This window comes from Aulonocara stuartgranti, assembly GCF_965226115.1.
Source record: "Aulonocara stuartgranti genome assembly, chromosome: 9".
Classification (NCBI taxonomy): domain Eukaryota; kingdom Metazoa; phylum Chordata; class Actinopteri; order Cichliformes; family Cichlidae; genus Aulonocara; species Aulonocara stuartgranti.
This window is the reverse complement of record NC_138960.1, coordinates 29916408-29933087: the sequence shown is the minus strand read 5'-3', so window position 1 is coordinate 29933087 and position 16680 is coordinate 29916408. Positions and strand designations below refer to the sequence as shown.

Sequence of the window (16680 nt, the reverse complement as noted above, 5' to 3'; positions counted from 1 at the left end):
AAAAAATAAAAATATATGCATGCCTTTCTCTGCTTTTACTATTTTGACATTCAATCTTTTTTTCTTTATTTGTTTTTCTAAATTTGATTCCCAGAAATCATATTAATATGTCAAAACTTCTCTGCGTGATTCTCCCCACAAAAACTGTTTACTGGAAGGAAGAGAGAACTGATTGAACTTTACCATTTAATGGAAATGTTGCCGTAACTAGAACCAGCAAACAATGAGTTTTTCCAAATATTTTGAGCTGCAGTGGTCAAATGTCGTGCTTGTTTGGCACTGCCACTAAACGAACTACGCTGTTACTTCACTGCAGCTAACAGTTTGAATGGGATGCTTAATCAAGTTCTGTGTCTTTTTGCTCAGTAGGTAATTATTTAATGATGCAGGCTAATGAGTTAGGCTAAATTAATGAGGAGTGACATCAGATAGGATGAACTGTAAACCTGTAATGGACTCACTAAATAGTAGAGATTACTGGTTAAATTTAAGCAGACACACACACACACACACACACACACACGTAATAGAAAACCTTTTCTTTCACTTTAGTGTTTTCTGAAGCTCATGCAAAGGGTTTTACCGTTTGTAATGCACATGTACATATATTATGTTACCAGCGTCCCTATGAAACTGGTTAAAACAAACAAGTTGGTTTAAATCTAATCTATCAAACTATTATTTAATAAAATGCTTTTTTTCTGCTGAAGAAATTCTGACCTCACTGTTGTCTCACTAAATTATATCTAAGAAGAGGTGTGTTGCAGAATGGTGCAATACGTCATGCTTCATTACCACTAGATTAACAGGCACATGTGCACATAACACAAATGCAGAGAGTTACACACAAACTACACACATACTTGAACCCATCCATGTGCAAAGGCCTTTAAATAGCAGACATACAAATGCTATTAAGCAAAGTATATAGGAGATAACCGTATACTTATAAAAATGACAGTCTGGTCTGATCATCTTAGTATTTCATAAACTACAAAAATGTGGGAAACTTCTTTTTTATGGTCTAGCCTTTAAGAGCTTCTTTTTTCACTCAGCTGCGCACAGCTGTAAACATGGCAAGGTAAATATGGAATGATGTTGGCAGTGTACCCAGAAGAAACTGAAATGTGAAGAGTAACATTTGCTTTATTTTCCTGGAAATCGTTAGTTAGCGCTTCCTTCCTGACGACCTCTTGAACATCATGAAAAATGTGTCATTTATAATTGCAAAGCCAAAATATTGTATAGTTGAGGGTCCATCATTAGATGCTACTGGCTTAAGGATGAGGGAGTGTGACGGGCTTATGAAAACGTGTGATCGCATATCATTGCTTGCTTAAGCATCTACCTTTGTATTATATATGTATGCAGGCTAAAAACCTAATATTATAAAAGCTCTCAATAAAACATTCATGTTGCATTGCTAAGTGTCGTCTCTTCCACTCATGACGAGGCATCATATAAAAGAACATGATGCAAATCTCTGTAGAAGTCGACATATTCAAGGCTAAAGCCGGTGTTAAAGCAGTAAATAATTCACCCTCCCTCTTTCTCACCCACCTTCCGCCTGTCTTTGCTGCTTAAACATTAGTCAAGGTGAAGTGTTTTCACTGTTATGTTGTTTTATATCAACTTGACAGAGAATAGTTCTCCGTTAAGCGGCATTTCCATCGTGTGCTTGTTTGCCCATTAGCATTCAAAGAGGGTGAAAATGACTTGACCTTCTCTTGGAAGCAGGGAGCCGTGAACGTGAAGTTTTAATTGAGTTCTTGTGTCTTTCCCTTTCTTTTCTCCTTTTCTCATCAGTGCAATATTTGAAAGATCTCATTCCCTAGACTAGTGATCTCTTTATTATGGCACTATGCAGAGGTGGGACCAAGTCATTGTTTTGCAAGTCTCAAGTAAGTCTCAAGTCTTTATCCTCAAGTTTCAAGTCAAGTCTCAAGTAATGTCAGGCAAGTCAGAGTCGAGTCTCAAGTCACTGGTGTAAAAGTCCGAGTCAAGTCACAAGTCTGAAACTTTGAATTTCAAGTCCTTTCGAGTCTTTAAAAAAAACAAACGAAAAAATAATGTTGCAGTTATATGCTAAATGTAAATATTAGACCATGTAATTTTTAAATCTGTGTTTTTCTCAACACATGACAAAATAGTGAACTTAGAAAATATACACAAATTGTGAAATTGCACCTCTTTAAAATGCAGCTCAATTAAACCTAACTCCAAGAATAATTTTCACCGACAGTTCTGAGATAAGCTGCATGTTATTCTTGGATGCGGTTGTAGGACCGGCTTTAAAATCGCATGACAAAAATATCATACACATTAAAAAAAACTGTATCACCAACGTAGCCTGGACAACATTTGCTAGTTAGATGAAGTCAGCTATCTCATCTTAGCATATTTATATGCATATTTATAATCATACGGTTCTTGGAGTGAGTGCATACACTCATGAAGTTTAGTAACTTCAGGTCACTGCAACAAGCCCAGGTACAGTTTACCGACGGATGGGTACAGGACCTTGAAATGCACCGTGTAGAACGAAAGACCATCGTACGTATCATAAGTTTACCAGTCTCACAAATTGTCGTCATAAATACACATTCATTAACCGTTTATTAATAGGACCTTTGAGCTCAACGGTAATTAATTAGTAGTGGAAATAATTTCTGGTACCCATCACAGAAATGTAGCAGTGACAACAATATTGTATGCTGTAATCGTACTGGGCAATTAGTGATACATAAAACCTGTTTTATCCTGTGAATAAAAGTATATGTTTTTGTCAATGTACCATAATAACAGAAGCGAAACGCAATATTGTGTCAGGACAATTCACTATTTATGCACAATAAACAAAGGAGCATAGCGCGACAATTTCTGTTCTTGCTTGTAACCTATATCACCAATTATGTTATGAAAGTGACGTATTAACTACTAAAAAACACTGACCTTCGTGTAAATGCTTGGAGCAGACTAACCTGTGAGCTGGAGTGTTCTGGGACGTTATATTTGATCTTTGAATGGCTGCAATCCAGGCCATCCGTCGCGTCTTTGTTACTTCGGAAACATGAACAATTTCTCTTCAACGTCGTAATCCGATAACAACCGATCTCTTTACCCGTCGGCTTCCCGTAGCTGTCATGCGACCGGCTATTGCAGTTAATAATACAACAGCTTCTTGACATTTTTGTGTTTCTTTTTATCGCTGTATAACTGATTTTAATTGAAAGCCTGCGTGCGCTAGTACCGCTTGCCACGAGTTCCCAGAATCCTTTGCGGTTCTACCCGTGAATGACGTCACATTTTCAATCTCTATATAATATGCATGTTAAATTTTATATTTGGGGTAAAATATCAAGTCTTTTCAAGTAAACCGGTTCAAGTCCAATTCAAGTCCCAAGTCATTGGTGTAAAAGTCCAAGTCAAGTCACAAGTCTTAGAACATTTTTTCAAGTCAAGTCTAAAGTCATAAAATTAATGACTCGAGTCTGACTCGAGTCCAAGTCATGTGACTCGAGTCCACACCTCTGGCACTATGATAGATGAACTTGAAGAAGTTCAAACTATACAAAGGTATTGTCTCATTTCGTTTCTGACATTTCAGATTTAAAAGAATGATATTTAAACTGGTGTCACCACTCTTTAATGTTTGTTTTGTTTGTTTTTCGTCTCGCTCCTTCACCAGTTGTCTGAGCCCACATAGTACATCCTCTATAAAGTGCTACAGTGGGGCAAAAAAGTATTTAGTCAGCCACCGATTGTGCAAGTTCCCCCACCTAAAATGATGACAGAGGTCAGTAATTTGCACCAGAGGTACACTTCAACTGTGAGAGACAGAATGTGAAAAAAAAATCCATGAATCCACATGGTAGGATTTGTAAAGAATTTATTCGTAAATCAGGGTGGAAAATAAGTATTTGGTCAATAACAAAAATACAACTCAATACTTTGTAACATAACCTTTGTTGGCAATAACAGAGGTCAAACGTTTACTATAGGTCTTTACCAGGTTTGCACACACAGTAGCTGGTATTTTGGCCCATTCCTCCATGCAGATCTTCTCGAGAGCAGTGATGTTTTGGGGCTGTCGCCGAGCAACACGGACTTTCAACTCCCGCCACAGATTTTCTATGGGGTTGAGGTCTGGAGACTGGCTAGGCCACTCCAGGACTTTCAAATGCTTCTTACGGAGCCACTCCTTTGTTGCCCGGGCGGTGTGTTTTGGATCATTGTCATGTTGGAAGACCCAGCCTCGTTTCATCTTCAAAGTTCTCACTGATGGAAGGAGGTTTTGGCTCAAAATCTCACGATACATGGCCCCATTCATTCTGTCCTTAACACGGATCAGTCGTCCTGTCCCCTTGGCAGAAAAACAGCCCCATAGCATGATGTTTCCACCCCCATGCTTCACAGTAGGTATGGTGTTCTTGGGATGCAACTCAGTATTCTTCTTCCTCCAAACATGACGAGTTGAGTTAATACCAAAAAGTTCTACTTTGGTTTCATCTGACCACATGACATTCTCCCAATCCTCTGCTGTATCATCCATGTGCTCTCTGGCAAACTTCAGACGGGCCTGGACATGCACTGGCTTCAGCAGCGGAACACGTCTGGCACTGCGGGATTTGATTCCCTGCCGTTGTAGTGTGTTACTGATGGTGACCTTTGTTACTTTGGTCGCAGCTCTCTGCAGGTCATTCACCAGGTCCCCCCGTGTGGTTCTGGGATCTTTGCTCACCGTTCTCATGATCATTTTGACCCCACGGGATGAGATCTTGCGTGGAGCCCCAGATCGTGGGAGATTATCAGTGGTCTTGTATGTCTTCCATTCTCTGATGATTGCTCCCACAGTTGATTTTTTCACACCAAGCTGCTTGCCTATTGTAGATTCACTCTTCCCAGTCTGGTGCAGGTCTACAATACTTTTCCTGGTGTCCTTCGAAAGCTCTTTGGTCTTGGCCATGGCGGAGTTTGGAGTCTGACTGTTTGAGGCTGTGGACAGGTGTCTTTTATACAGATGATGAGTTCAAACAGGTGCCATTCATACAGGTAACGAGTGGGGGACAGAAAAGCTTCTTACAGAAGACGTTACAGGTCTGTGAGAGCCAGAGATTTTCCTTGTTTGAGGTGACCAAATACTTATTTTCCACCCTAATTTACGAATAAATTCTTTACAAATCCTACCATGTGAATTCATGGATTTTTTTTTCACATTCTGTCTCTCACAGTTGAAGTGTACCTCTGGTGCAAATTACTGACCTCTGTCATCATTTTAAGTGGGGGAACATGCACAATCGGTGGCTGACTAAATACTTTTTTGCCCCACTGTATATAGTTACAGAAAATGTGTGACCTGTTACCTTGCACAAGTGTATGTAACTGGTGGCGTTCACACTCTTTAATCTTTGAAGGACTTCCACAAAAGGTTTTTTTGAGTTGAGTTGTAGTTTCTGGGTTTGCCTATCAAATCTGCATCTAACTCTTTGGGTACTTGGGGCGATCGTGGCTCAAGAGTTGGCAGTTGGTCTTGTAATCAGAAGGTTGCCGGTTTGACCCCTGACTCGGACAGTCTCGGTCGTTGTGTCCTTGGGCAAGACACTTCACCCGTTGCCTGCTGGTGGTGGTCAGAGGGCCCGGTGGCCTCTGTCAGTGCGCCCCAGGGTGGCTGTGGGTACAATGTAGCTTGCCATCACCAGTGTGTGAATGGGTGGATGACTGAACGTGTAAAGCACTTTGGAGTCCTTAGGGACTAAGTAAAGCACTATACAAATACAGGTCATTTTACTTAATAGCACATTCTTTTTTGTTGATTAGCTGTGGCTGGAAAACTGTGCAGGTGCATTAAAGGTGCTTTAAATATTCCATAGCTTTTCTTTTAGAGTCATTTCTGGGTCTGTTTGCAAGTGTGCTTTCCTTGTGTGAAGATTAGATTTCAGTGAAACTTAGACTTCCAGATGGCCTTGCATTATCTTAAATTACTTAAATATTTGATCTAGAATTCATAACTGAATCCATGACAACAAGCTGCCTGGTCCCTGAGATATTGAATCAAGCCCAAATCATGTTCCACAGTGGCAATGAGCACGGTCTCCTTAAAAGCTGAATTTGGTATTTGATTTTTGAATTTAGTCTGCACTAAATTGTGCGTCTGCTCTTACTGTGACCAGAAAACTTTTGACCAGGGTGAGTCATTCTAGTGGATCTGGTCTTCATTCGCAAAACGTATTTCCTTTTCTATTTTGAACAGCCAAGGCTTTTTGCTGGGACACCTGCCATGTGGATCATCTTTGTACTATGTCTATATAACTGTTTAAACATAAACCTTGACAGCAGCGGTTACAAGGGGTTGTTGCACATCCTCTTGTTAAATTTATGTGTTTGGCCAGATCTTTTCTTGAATAAAATACCTCTTTTTCTCTGCAGGTCAACACATAATAATAGTAAAGTCAATAGTAAAGAGAACACCAAACCGTAAATGTTTTAAAAGCACTATTTTGATCTGTCATACTCATTTTCCAAACACAGATATTGAGTGTGAAACTACTATAGATTTGGTGGCTTTGAATGTATGTAGATGTGTTGATTTATCATGTAACTGAGCTGCTTTGTAACAACCAGTAAATACATATAGTGAAGAAACACAGAAGCCAATATTCAAATGGTTTCATTGTAACAGCTCTTCACCTGCATCTTAAGGACAAGGGTCACTCCTGCAAGGATGCCAATGTTGACATTTTGGACAGAGAAGAAAGATGGTTTGAAAGAGGAGTGAAAGAAGACATCTATATCCACTGTGAACGACCAACTGTCTGCCATCTATAATCCAGTTTTGAGATCCCCACTTACATCCTGGGCCTTCTGACCTCATTAAGGCTACGTCCACACTAATGCGTTTTTGTTTAAAAGTGCATCGTTTTCTCTCCGTTTTAGCCTCCCGTCCACACTGAGACGGCGTTTTCACTCATGGAAAATGCAGCGTTTTCAAAACGCTCTCGAAAATGCATACATTTGAAAACGGTGCTTTCGCGTCGCAGTGTGGACAGCAAAAACACTTTCTAAAACGATGACGCATATTAGTCATATGATGCAGTCATGTGACCAATTAAACTAAGATAGCGGAGGGCATTATACAGCAGTTGTTTTGTTTGCTCTCAATTTTGACAGCCCTATTAAAGATTAATATCAGTCTGTACAAGCTCCAGATAGCTTTTCTTCAAATTCTTTAACTCTCACTCGCTTTTGCAACTTTGTACTTTTGTGTTACTCGCAGCAACAACTCCACCTCATTAGTTAGTCTATTTAAAAAACTCTGTGCTTTTCCTCGACATTTTGCCGCGACTTTTGAAAGAGCTGGAAAGTAAATAAGCGGCAGACAGAAATTCGTTTCACGCATGCGCAGTAGTGGAACGTAAGCATTTTCGGACGTTTCAATGTGGACGAGCAACTCTGTGAAAACAACTGAAAACTCTAGTGTGGACGCGAAGCGTTTTCAGAAGAAAACGCCGTTTTCAAATCTAACCAGGCTAGTGTGGACGTAGCCTAAATCACATGATATGATGGGGCTAGGTTTTACAGTGGGTTCACCCAAAACCTTGGCTGATTGTGACCTTTTTCACACCTTGGCTTGTGTGATTAGACAGAGGATCAATAGGGGGTCCATGACACTCCCATAGGGCTCTATGGGAGTTGCTCTTAGAACTGAAGAGTCCAGACGCTTTTCTTTCAAAGCTCTTTAGACTACTATGGCCTGGATGACTGAGAACCTTCACAGACAAAAATAGAAGTAGAAAGTAGAAATCGATGTTTGTCTCATACGTTGTCACTGACAGACAGCTACACACATGCTAAACCGATTGTGACTCTAACACTATTTGTCAGCATTGGTAACTTTTTTCTGTTAGTGTATAGCTGAAGGCCTGAAATGATATGGAGTATGTGTTATTAATAGAAGTTTATTATACTGAATTTACATAAATTATACTTCATAATTAATCTGCCTGCACTGCAGTGACTCACTGCAATGTAATTGTTGTGCAGTTTGGTCTGTGGCTAATAATGAGTCACCTAAAATCAGTTTCTTTTTCATTATGTTCTTGTGTCTGTCTTTGTGTTGTTGTTGTTTTTGCATGTTGTTTCTCTGCTTTTCTAAATCTGATTTTATCTTGAGTGCCAAAATGTGGGACATTTGCTAGATTGTGTCAAAGTTTCGTGATGTGCTGTTTTTTGTTTTGTTTTTTTAGTGTGAACTGAGCATTAAAGTGATTATTTCAGGCAAGTATAATATAAATTTTAGCTCATGCTGCTCACCTCAGTTTCATTTTCTATTTTATTAATTCAGACAAATGAGTCACTGTCTCGTACAAAGTGTTTCTGTATCACAGGCAGTTCCTTGTTGAAACCCAAACAAATCCAGCCCAACGCCCACCTGAACTTCCAGTTCAATCAAAATTCAATTCATTATTTCTGTGCATCATATTGGCAAAGCTGCTAATAATATACTGAACAATATTGTCAAATTATCAAAGCAGCGTTGGTGTGATTGTTGGCTGTGAAGTTCAGCCACCAACTGTCTGACTAAAGTGGCTCTTTTTTCCCTTTCCCGTATTTTGGACTCAAGTCAAGTGCTTTAAATTGAAGTGAGCCTTCAGGGCATAGATTGAGATGTAGCCAGAATTTTAATGCTCCTTTTTCAATTGTTTAGTTTAGGGAGAAGTGCCAGGTTCCCCAGTATCTGTTTCTCTCTCTCTCCCTCTGCCTCTACACAGCTCTTATTACCAGCTGTCTTTTTCTTTCATCTGTCATCCTGTCTCATCTTCCCTCCTCAATCAGCTCTCTTTCTTTCCCCGTGTATTTGGCAAACGCATAAGCATATACGGAGAAAAGCACACTCTCCAACCAGTTGTTGTCATGTGTGTGTTGCAGGAACGTAAGCTCAGCAGGTGAGGAGGCGAGACGAAGGATGAGGGAGTGTGATGGGCTGACAGATGCTCTGCTCTACGTTATCCAGACCTCTCTGGGCAGCAATGAGATCGACAGCAAGGTGCGACTCTGAAAATCTTAGCTTGTGTTTGTAACTTAAATTGTTCATTTTCAGGCTAAATTACAAAGTGTCTCATATCCTCCTTTTATCACAGACAGGCACAAACTGCAGAAATCTTTTTAGCACACAGGAGGAAACAAAACAAATGACTGCACCTCTTTTCACTGCCAGTAGCCACAAGGAAGAAAAGTTTTAGTTTTCAACAAGTGTTCAGCTCATCAATATGAACTCTTTAGGGCAAATTAAAACGCCCAGATTCAAAGTATTGCAACATTTCTACCTGCCAGTTAAGCTCTGCCAGTAGTCAGAGTTGAGTAAGTTTAGGTTCACTTTGCATTTTTCTGTATGAGGCCATGTTCATGTTGGCGTGCAGTGTACGTATGTGTGTTCATGTGGCAGTACGTGTGGGCCAGTCAATACTACTGTACATAAACAGTGTTGTGGATGGCTGACTTCTCAAGGTCTCCCTGATTCCCAGCCTTTCTAAATAGCTATCCTTAATCACTGTTTAACTGCCCGCCCTTCTCCACTGTTTAACTGCAGTCACCAGAGGAGGACTGCTGCCACCACAGTAACAAAGACTGATTGGCAGAGAAACCACCAAGCGGTCGCTGTTGCAGTAGCGGTACACATTAGCCATGTGCTCATTTGGTACACTGTCTGCCTTTCCCTTTCTCACCTGCTCTGTGCAGACTATGTTTTCCTCCCTATCTGCTTGTTGAGTTGGAACAGTCTTGGCCTGCCATTGAAATGGCTGGCAGCAAAAGTTGTAAATGTCCTTTGTATTTGTGCATTTTTCACACATTTCAGAGCTTAAAATAAAGTTGAGTGCATGAGTGCAAACATTTACTTAGGGAAACTATAACTGTCAGGAATCGCTGTGCGGCAGGCAGGAATTGGACCCAAAATGCAGGACTCAGACTCGGGGAGGTGAACTCAAAACACAGCTTTATTTGCTGGGAGAACAAACATACAAACTAGACTAAACTGGGAAACCATAAACTAAGAACACACAGGGAGATCCACACACAGCATGAGGGACGACGTCACGCCGAACAGAGGGAGACGCAGACAGAAATACACAGAGGGTAAACGAGGAAAGTGGGAACACACGGGGAACACAGGTGACACTGATAATCATAACGAGACAGGGCGGGGTGAACTGAACATGACATGTACGGGCGTGAGAGTCACAAAGTAAACAGGAAGTGCACAGAGGTTCAGACAGGAGGAGAGAGAGCACGGGGAAAAACACAGACATAACGGGCTGGGGAAACATGAAACAACCACAAAGGGAGACGAGGGCTCATAAATACACAGGGCACACAGGGGGGGGGAGAGAGAGCACGGGGAGAACTTGGACATAATGGGCAGGGGAAACATGGAATAAAACATAAGGAGAGACGAGGGCTCACAGATACACAGAGGGGCACACAGGGGGTAAAAGCCATGAAGGGAAAACACTTAGGGAACAACACAACAGGGCAACTCAGAAAACATGGCCTAAATAAGGAACAAAATACAAACATACAAGAAAACTAAGAACACTGGGCCAACATGGCCCAGGACCATGACAATAACCCCTTTAAAACAGTATTATCCATTAAACACAACTGACTGTGCCTATTTTATCTGCAGCAGCTACAACCAAACATGTCTAGTACCTACAGTGGGTGAACTTGCTGTAGAGGAATTTTGGTTCACTTTTCTTTGCAGAATTGTTTAAATTACACGTCACACAGAGCTTCTTTCAAGCATGGACTGTAGAGTTAAATTCCTGCTAAGGCATTTAAATAAGATTCAACTTTAACCAGGCCATTTTAAAACCTCTGCTTTGGATTATTGTCTTGCTACATTGACCAAATTTCTCTCGAGCTTCAGATAATAGGCCGGTGACCTTACACGTTCATTTACATATTTATTCTCCAAAGAGTAGAATTTGCAGTTACATAATCAAGTTACTACTTCAGAGTATGTATTTTTAAACTTATAAATAATTTAATCACGATGCACTCTGTTTGCTCACGATGTCCTTGTGCTTTAATAAACCTTTTTTGAACATCTGCAAATATTTGGTGACAAACACAGATAATACAGTAAAGGGGGCGTGAGAATAAGCAGATATAGATATGGTTGTATGGGACTGTTGAAGTCAAAACTGTAAATTTACATTTTATAAACCATTAATAATGAGGAATTTCATCAAATATAAAAGATAATAATATGCAATTATGATCGATGCTGCACAGTAGGACCATGCATGTAACTGAAGAACCCACATATACAAAAAACATATTGTTGATTAAGGTATTGCTTCAAGGTGACTCTGTTATTGTGTTTGTATTGATGGGTGATCAGTGTCTCTTATTTACTAGAATAATATGAATGAAAGTGGATGAAATGAAAATAATTAATAAAGGTGCACAGTGTCTTTCCTAACCTGTCCCTGTTGCAACACTGTTGCCGGGGTAAATAACTGTGCCGTTCAGACAACACTGTAAGAGTAAGTCTTTTTCTTTAAGACCGGAACGATGTCAGCTATCTTAGGCAGCTTGATAACATCTCATAACGTAAGTCTTTGGACACTATGAATGGGTTCTCTTATTGAGCAATTGTCCAACCAATGGCCTGCACAGAATCTACAGTTACTATGACTAAATAAAACGAAGCTATTGTCTCTTCACTTTTAAAACAATTTACCATTTACATATAGAAAAAAAAACAATTGTTATCACCAATCATTTAAACATGACTAATAATGCTGAATCCCCAAATGTCTTTTGACTTCCATTAAAATGTTAATATTTCAACTTTCTGTTACTAAAGATAGAAAATCAGAGCACAATGTAATATAGCTTGTTATTGTTTTTAACTACAAACTCTGTGGTTCGGTAGATATGCCTTTACTGATCTTAGTTATGGATTCACAGTGATGTGATGGTGTAATAAATATACCATCACATAATCCATGTCACCACAGCACTGCTGAAATGCAGGCGCGTGTTCTTATAACTTAGCTTTGAATTACTACAACGTACAGCACAATAGTTAAAGAAAGCTGATTTGGGCAAGGATAGAGCCAACACATTACCTTTAGTTAACATCAAACATTAACACTGAATGCTACATTTCTGGAGGTTTTGACCTCCTGTGAATGATTAAAAATTGATTTTTAATGTTTTATATTGTGCCTGTATAATAGGTTTTCTGTTTTTTTGCCCTCTGTGCAACACTTTGTTAAAGCTATAGGTGTTGATTCTATTTGAACTGTTTCAACATGGCCTTCTGCTCGTGACGTGTTCAATAACTGTGGACAGAGAAACATTAGATCTGAGGAGTGGCCACTATAGATATATCATGTGACATAGCTTAAGCACTAAAGAAAATCTCTAGATTACTGCCATTCTGCTCTACACAAGGCACAGAAGCAATTAAGTTTTAAGGACATTTAATCAGGTTTCCCACTATACAATAGCACACTGCCAGGAGTCAATTAACTTAGCAGACACACTAATTGAAATTGATGGTGCAAGACTGAATAGACTAGACCCATCATTCTACATACACAGCCAATATAATGCTAATATATAATATTGAGATTTAACAGCCTACATTTAGTGTGTCTCATTGCATAGGGAAGCTTACTGGATGGCTGTTATGTGTGGACTTCCAGCTTCTAAGACTCTAGGCTGGAAAGTGCATAAAGGTCATAAATACAAGAACAATGAATTCTAGCTTTGGTGTTACAAAAGTTTCCTGTCACAGTTTGGAGTGCATAACTTCTGTGTTCCTGAGAGAACCGTAAATTCCACCCAGGTGTAGAGGTGCTGATCTGTAACTGGCCCTGACCTCTGACCTTCCTGCTTTGACAAGACATATAACAGAATCCGTTTACCTGTCAACTTAATTTCCCTGCACAGTGCACCTAGAAACAAAAGGGTACGGAAGAAATGTGAAATAATAGATCAAAATCCAAAATGTCACAGCAAATTGTAAATAAAGTGTAACTTCTCCTACATCGCTCCATAATAACGTGAGAATAGAATTTCAAATATGACTGCAGCTCACTGGAGTGAGACATTGTTTTGTTTGCAGCATCTCTTGAGGGTGTTCAATTACACTCCTTAGTTGTTTTTGTCTAAACCAACAGTCAGACTGAGTGAAGATTGATGATTTGTCTTTGTTAATTTCCACTCTGTTGACTTGATGTCTCCCCTTTGTCAGCGACGCACACGTATGCAAGTGCACACAATCAGTTAAAGAAACAAAACAGAACACACACACTTAAGAAGAGACAATATACACTATTAGAGAATCGGCTTTCCTTCAGACTCAAGAGTACACGCATGTTCTCTGGCTACTGGGTGAGCCTCGAAACTTCATGTTTAATGGGGTGTGATATAATATATTGGGTTTGTCATTTTTCCTCATTTACCTGAGTTTCTGCTAATCTCATTTCAAAGTCAGAGCTAACAATATGCAGAAGAATATTACTTGTGAGATTATTGTTGTTCTTTCCTTTCCCTCTCCCTCTCACTTGCCGCCCCCCTCCCTGTCTTTCACCCTCTCCATCTGTCTGGCTCCTGAGTGCGGGTGGAAGGCTGATAGTGTAAAAGTGAGAGAGTGGGTGGTTTTTATTACCGTTCTTTGAATTTGAGTTTGCTCGGTGTTTTCAAGCGAGATGTTTCATTAAATGGCATCAAACACAAATCTTCAATCTGAACCTTTTTTTTTTTCCATTTAAACCTCTCCCTTTATTGATCTCATCTTATTTCTCCCCACCTTCTCTTCCGCCTTCATCTCTCCCATCTCGCTCTGTTCGCAGACTGTGGAGAACTGTGTTTGCATCCTGAGGAACCTGTCATACCGACTGGCTGCTGAGACATCTCATGGTCAGCAAGGGGGGTTGGAAGAGCTGGATGGCCTGCTTTGTGATGCCAATGGTCGCGATGGAGAGAGCTCCGGTTGCTGGGGCAAGAAGAAGAAGAAAAAGAAGGGAGCTGACCAGGTAAAGACACAGAAAATAGGAGCTAATCAGATGATGTGAGCAAGTTAAAAAAGTTTTTTTTTTAAATAAATTGAATGTCTGAAACCTGCCACACATCCCTTTCAGCAGGGATCTGCAGTTAAATGCAGATCAGTTTCTCTTCAAGGTTATCTGAAAAGCATTGGTTTCTTTTCAAATTAACTGGCTTGTGTGAGGTATTTCTGCTCTTTAACTTTATATATAATTGAGTCTTTGTGACCTCAACTTTCCTTTAAAGGCTTCAACACTCAGCTTCTCTTAATTTCCTAAATACCTAAACACAGACACAGGCCTAAAGTATGCAAACACAGACCTTACTTACATCTTTCAGAGCTAACCGGATGGACCAGAAGTGAATTTGAGGCCCAAACTAAATATCAAGAATATGTCTCTATTTTATTTGTTGCTGACCACTGATGATCCATTCAATGCTCTGGCAAAGCTGGGTTTAAATGAAATGAAAATATTAGTAAACTAAATTTGAAAAGAATTTGAGGCCAAATTTCAACCATCAAAGCAAAGCAGTCAGTACTGCCAGGAGGGAATACACACTGATGAATAGAGGGATAGATAATGGGAAGTAGCAAAAGGTCAAACCCCAGAGGTATACACTATAAAACCCTATGAAAATGAAGCAGGGATAGTAGTTAGTGGGAGGCTGACAGACTGAGAAAGTCTAGAGTTGAAGCCAAGAGAGAGAGATAGAGAAAACAAGTTAAGATCGGAAGATCAGGGAGCCTGAACTTGACCGAAACAATCCTAATGAACTACTGGAAAATGTTTTCCTGGAATTGTTGATATTTTGTGTAATTGGCATTTTTTTTAGGTATTTAGCAGTCTGACTATATGACTTCATTTTTAATGTATTTTAAATAACTGATATATAAAAGGCACACCTGATTTAATTGTGCTAAGGGTTTCTCCTATTGTATTGCTGCTCTGCTTTCAGGGTTTCTGATGTATTTGAATTGATATTGTAGTGCAGGTCTGACCACTTGTACTGCAGGATTAGCACGGACCTCAAACTTTCTCAAAAAAGCAAATATGTTCAAGCCTGTAGACAAGGCAGCGGGCCAGCATGCTTGTTATTCCTTGATGTTCACAGGGTTTTTGCACTGTGAATTTTTCCCCCAGGGGGAAGGCTGTGATCGAGGAGTTCTTCTTCAACATCCAAAAGTTGGAGAAAAGTTGGCACAGATGTTTTTGGACACACTAACACATTCTTTTTTCTTCATTCATCTTATTCACCGAACCCTCTATTCCCCCACAAATCACTCCTCTTCTCCAAAGTAAAACTTAAGTTGAAGATAAAACATTTTCACACAGTGGAGGAGATCCAGCTTGCATCAGAGATGCAAATAAGCAAATACTCAAAACAGGAAGTCCAAGATGAAAAGGTTAATAACACCATACTGAAGTAAATGTATTTTAAAATGCTATTTTAGGGCGTTTAGCAACATATATGTGTGTTAAATATGTAGAATGGCTATTGTGAATCATCTGATGCTCCTTTGTGTAGTGCTTTAATCTGCGCTTTGAGTTTTATGATTTCTTATCGAATCTGTACATAGATAAAAACAGATAGTGACACTCAGTTGCACACAAACACACACATGCCACAGTGCTTCTTTCAAGATATACACTAGCTTGGTTTACCTTGAGACAAGAAGAGGAGACGATGCAGTAGAGCGAAACCGAGGAGGTCGATAGGGAGAGGAAAAACTGAGAACTGGAAAGAGCGGGACGGAAGCAGAATAAGAAATTAGGAAAAAGGGTCAAGCATGCAAGAAAGAGACAGAGAAATCAGGAGAGAGAGGCAGAGAGAGAGAAGAAGAATTAGAAGGAGGAAAAATCAGGGAAAGATATAAATGACATGCAAGAGAGAATTAAGAGGAAGAGAAAACGAGAGAGAAAGATGCTGGTGTATGCCTACATGAAAAAGGTGTGGGTATGTCAGCCAACAAAGAAGTTCAGACATCAAGAAAGGCTCCTCTGTAATGAAAAAAGACAAAGATGAAGTGAGAGCTAGCTGTAAAGCTTTATGTTTATTGCTCAAAGCAAATGTAGCAGTGAGACATTCTCTCATAGTGTCTTCTCCTTCTGCAGCTCTCACTGTCGTTTCAGATCATGCATCTCCCTTCTATCTAAGCCCTTCAACACCTTTATCGCTATTCATCCATCCATCACGATTCTTAAGCTGACAAGGAGTGATTTACTCAGTGTCTCGGTAATTTTTCTAATAGGTCAGGGTGTACCAGGGGCAGTGCATTTCGCTTTTCTCGTGTGAATTCAGTCACTCCGACATAAAAAATGTGTTTAGATACAAAAGCAAGTTCATTCAGATTTCTTATGCAGGTTTTTATAGAATCACTGTAAGCTTTACATGGAAGAACAGAAAAAGGAACATCCTACGATTTCACAGTCGCTTATTTCTCCTAGAATTGGTGAAAAATGTCATTAAAATGTTCAACCACACTGAAGTGGTGCTATTTTTTGGTTTTAAATAAAGTAAAAAGTTTCCTAAAGGGTAAAACAAAATGTGATTGTGAGAATGGAGTTAACGGTTTCCTTAAAGTATTTCTTCATGAATATAAATGAACATAAAAAAAGC

The 16680-nt window shown here is 39.7% G+C and overlaps 1 protein-coding gene across 4 annotated transcripts in view; it reads left to right on the top strand.

Moving 5' to 3' along the window:
• ctnnd2a (catenin (cadherin-associated protein), delta 2a) overlaps positions 1–16680 on the top strand; it is a 272214-nt gene that overhangs the window by 214127 nt on the left and 41407 nt on the right. For all 4 annotated transcript variants that reach the window (XM_082547708.1, XM_082547707.1, XM_082547709.1 and 1 more), the window contains exons 16-17: positions 8926–9043; positions 13869–14051. In XM_082547708.1, the coding sequence (XP_082403834.1) occupies positions 8926–9043; positions 13869–14051 (301 nt within the window). The remainder of the gene's footprint in view (positions 1–8925; positions 9044–13868; positions 14052–16680) is intronic.